We start from the raw sequence: 4,124 nt of genomic DNA on the forward strand, positions 1-4,124 counted from the left end.
TGGGGCAGGGTCTCTTGCTGAACCCAGAGCTAGCCTGGTGGCCAGCAAGCCCCAGTAATCCTCCTGTCTCAAACCCTCCTAGCTCTGGTGTTACAGACACAAGCAACTGTGCCTGGCTTTTTATGTGAGCTCTGGAAGATCCAGACTCCTGTCCCTAAGTAAGTTTTTGAAGAGCCAAATTATTTTGGTGCAAACCATGGCAGTGTTGAGAAGCTGAGGCGGTGGAGACCCGTGTGTTCTCCTCTCTCCTGAGACTTTCTCTGCCTTGCCCCAGAAACTGAATAGCTCAGGTGATTTTCCTGGGGAGCCCTCACAGGGTGTTTCTTTAACGTTAGGATAACTGTGTTTGACATTCATTTTCATACCAAATTGTGGCCCCTGGCAGCAGGATAGAGGAGAAGTGGAGGTCATACCGGCAAGTAGCCGAGATGCATGATAGTCTGTGAGCTAGTATTTCCTGTCTCTGAAAGCAGGTCACACCTGGAAGGTGAGCAAGCTTCTGCAGAAGAGGACAAGGAACAGCAGCATGCTGAAGGCCGTGAGGTACCTTCATCTGGAGGGTTAATCTGGGCTCCTGTTTGCTAGGAGACAAATTGACAGGATTGCCAGGGTCCATGTTGCCGCGATGGTTTACTCTGACAAACTCAGTTCAGGAGCAGAGAAATGCAGTTCCTTTCCACGGGGCCCTGGGTGCATTGATAAAACACTCTGACCAAAAGCAACTCAGGGGAGGAAAGGCTTTATTTAGCTCACACCTCCAGGCCATGGCTCTTTACTGAGTGAAGAGCCAGGCCTGCTTACTATGCCGCATAGTGTCCCCTTTAGCCAGAGGACTAGCCAAGGACTCACAGCCAAGGAAGAATAGCAGGAAGTGTGGAGGAACACTGCCTGTGGGCTCATTCACAAGTTTATGCTCAGGTAGCTTTCTTATACAAGCCAGGACCATTTACCCCGGGAACAGTGCTGCCTGCAGCGTGCTAGGCCCTCCCACATCAGTTCATAATCAAGACAATCTCCCAGACAAGCCAGTCGGAGAGACTCCCTTCTCAGATGACCCAAGACTGTGTCAAGTTGACAAAGATAATTAGGACACGCCTCATTCCAGAGTGTTAGCTATCAATAATGACACAGCCAACCTTTAGACTTCCCTGCATTTTCTAGAGTTCATGCTCATAACACATGGCTGTAGAAACTAAACTAGCTTCCATTAAAGCCCAATGCATCATCTCTTGGGCCTGGGGGTGTGGGGGGGGATGTACTTAGATGTGTCTGTCTATCCCTTCTGTCACCCTAATATATCTCACAATTGTATTTTCTTCCCTGGGGTTTCTTGCCACCCTGGAACAGGCGTCACCACCAATGGAAAACAATGGCCAAGAAACTGATGAAGACAGAGATGCCCCCAAGGGCCCTGAAGAGGACACTGGAACTGAAGGTGAAGGCGGACTCAAAGATGAATCGGGGGATGATGAAACAGTCAGTGCTGAAAGAGAAGCCATCCCTGAAGGGGAAGGGGAACCCATCGGAGAGGGTGCCCCAGACACGGAAGTGGAGTACGCTGGAGAAACCACACCAGAGCCAGGCCTCGAATCCAGTGGCGAAAAAGTAGCAGAAGTGGACCTGGAGGCCATTGGAGAAGCCATTCTAGACACACAGCTGAAATCCCTCGGAGATGCCATCCCAAAGATAGAAGTGGAAACCACTGGAGACGCCACACCAGAGCCAGGCCTCGAATCCAGTTTCGAGAACATCGCAGAAGTGGACACGGACGCCATTAGAGAAGCCTTCCTAAAAGTGAACCTGGAACCCATCGGAGATGCCATCCCGGAGATGGAAGTGGAATCCCCTGGAGACGCCACACCAGAGCCAGGCCTCGAATCCAGTTTCGAGAACATAGCAGAAGCGGAGGTGGAGGCCATTGGAGAAGCCATCTTAAAAGTGAACCTGGAATCCATCGGAGATGCCATCCCAGAGATGGAACTGGAATCCGCTGGAGAGGCCAGCCCTCAAGGGGCAGCGGAATCCACGGAAGACGCCGCCCCAGCAGGGGGCTTGGACATTTCTGGGAAAGAGGCATCTGAGGGGTACACCTTCTCTGAGTTGGATGAGTTCTCGGGAAGGCTCAGCTCTGCTGAGTTCACCTTCTCGGACATCAGCCCCTGGGAAATAACCGAAGAGGAAGCCAACGCTGCCTATCTGTACCAAAGAACCAGACTCGAAGACACATCCCAGCCAGGCTTCGGTGTATATGAGACCGTGGAACCGAGAGAGGAGAGACGGGTGAGTGCCCCTCGGGTGTTTGTACAAGCCCCTTACTGCTCGCAGGGGTCATGACCCTGTGGGCGGAGCTTAAATCGGCCACTCTATCAGTCAGGGCTTCTGTTGCTGCGATGAGCACCATCATCAGAAGCCACGTGGAGAGGAAAGGGTTTATTTGCTTACATCCTGATCTTAGCTCATCATAAAGGCAAATCAGGGCAGGAACTCAAGGCTGGAACCTGCAGGCAGAAACCAAAGCAGAGGCCGAGGAGGAGCCCTGCTTGTAGCTCACTCCTCTTGGCTGGAGGTTGCTTTCTTACAAACTCTGGGACCGCCTGCCGAGATATAGTGCAGCCCACAGTGCTCTGAGCCCTCCCGCATCAATAGCCCCACAAACTTGGCTAGAGGCCACCCTGACGGGAGTGTTTTCTCAAGTGGACAGAAGACCTTCCAACACACCCTATTAGGAATTTCTTAGCAAATGTAGGTCAATGCTGAGAGGGCCTAAACTCACATCCAAGTTGCCAGACGCAAGGCAGGGGACATTCCGTAGCCACCGTCCTTGCACGTGAGGGCATCCAGGTCTCTAGTCTTCCAAAGCAGTGTGGCCCAACAAAAAGGCGGCCACAGACCACGGTGGCCCACAGGCTCGTTTCCTGAACACTGGAAACACTAGTAACGAAGGGGAGGAATTAGATTTTTATTTATCAAAATTGAAATTAGTTGGGAATGACAGCTCAGAGGGAATGCTGAGGCAGGAGGATCTAGAATTCCAAACCCACCGGAGCTTCTTAAAGAGACCTAGTCTCAAACAGGGAAACAAACAAATCAAACCGCTTTCATTTAAAGAGTCATCTATTGCTAATGGCTAATGTATTGAGGTTTATTGGTGTTTGTGGGACTAAATCTAGGACATTGAACCTGCTAGGCCAGCACCAAAATTTAAAGCAATTGCAAACTTACAGAGGAGGGAAAATGAAGTACAAAAAAAAAAAAAAAAAACCTGTTTCATTTCCTTAGGCTCCAGAGGTAAGTTCCAAACCTGATTTGTCACCTCCAAACGCTTTCAAGGGTGTTCCTCACAAGCCACTGTGTGACTTTTTCCTGGGGAGACACCGACAAATGTCTCCTGGCCCCAGACAGTGACCAGCAACAGGCTGACGAAAGGATTCTACCAAAGTCCGATATAGAAAACCAATGAGTTTACTGGGGTCACTTACTGGTGCACTGGATAACTCAAAAGTAACTACATCCTCAGAAGCCCAGTTCAGCATCCCTGGGGCTCTCTGTAGGACTTGTAAGCGGGTCAGCCTTCCCAGAGTCTCCCCTCCGCAGCTATTACTATTTATTATTATTATTATCATCATCATCATCATCATCATTGTTATTGTTATTCTGCTTACGCAACCTTTGGGCCAGGGCCTCGTGTGCACACTCCCAAACTACTAAGTTTCATTAGTGAGTCTCAGAGAGCCTCCTACAGCAGGGAATGTTTCAGTTCTGAGGAAGCCGGTCCGCAGCAGAGTGCTACCAAATGACTGAGCCCTTAAAGCCCAAACTGGGGCTCAGATGTTCACGGCCTCCCTAGCAGGCTGGAAGACCTGGATGGGGTCCCCAGGACCACAGTGGGAAAATCTGGCAATTCTACCTCTGTCATTTCCTGGAAGTTCTCAGGTCTCATTTTACAACTTACCAAATGCCCAATGCTGACTCGCTGAGCCCCGGCTGGCATGGCTTCCCTTTAGTCTCTCCCCCACCTTGAGAAGACCACAGGCCACTTGCAGAGTAGGCTTTCCCGTACTCTCTCCAGGGGTCCTTGTGCTTGAGTCCCTGGGGAGAGCCACCCAGGTGATGCTGTGTCCTCG

General features: G+C 50.8%; 1 protein-coding gene across 3 annotated transcripts in view; it reads left to right on the forward strand.

Moving 5' to 3' along the window:
- Ccdc40 (coiled-coil domain containing 40) overlaps positions 1-4,124 on the forward strand; it is a 47,364-nt gene that overhangs the window by 1,786 nt on the left and 41,454 nt on the right. For 2 of the 3 annotated variants that reach the window (XM_013347649.2, XM_026780452.1), the window contains 2 exons: positions 474-543; positions 1,348-2,280. In XM_013347649.2, coding sequence (XP_013203103.1) covers positions 474-543; positions 1,348-2,280 — 1,003 coding nt within the window. The remainder of the gene's footprint in view (positions 1-473; positions 544-1,347; positions 2,281-4,124) is intronic. The other variant, XM_026780451.1, reaches the window with a different exon arrangement.

The sequence above is a fragment of the Microtus ochrogaster genome, chromosome 7 (genome assembly GCF_000317375.1).
Source record: "Microtus ochrogaster isolate Prairie Vole_2 chromosome 7, MicOch1.0, whole genome shotgun sequence".
NCBI classification, from domain to species: Eukaryota; Metazoa; Chordata; class Mammalia; order Rodentia; family Cricetidae; genus Microtus; species Microtus ochrogaster.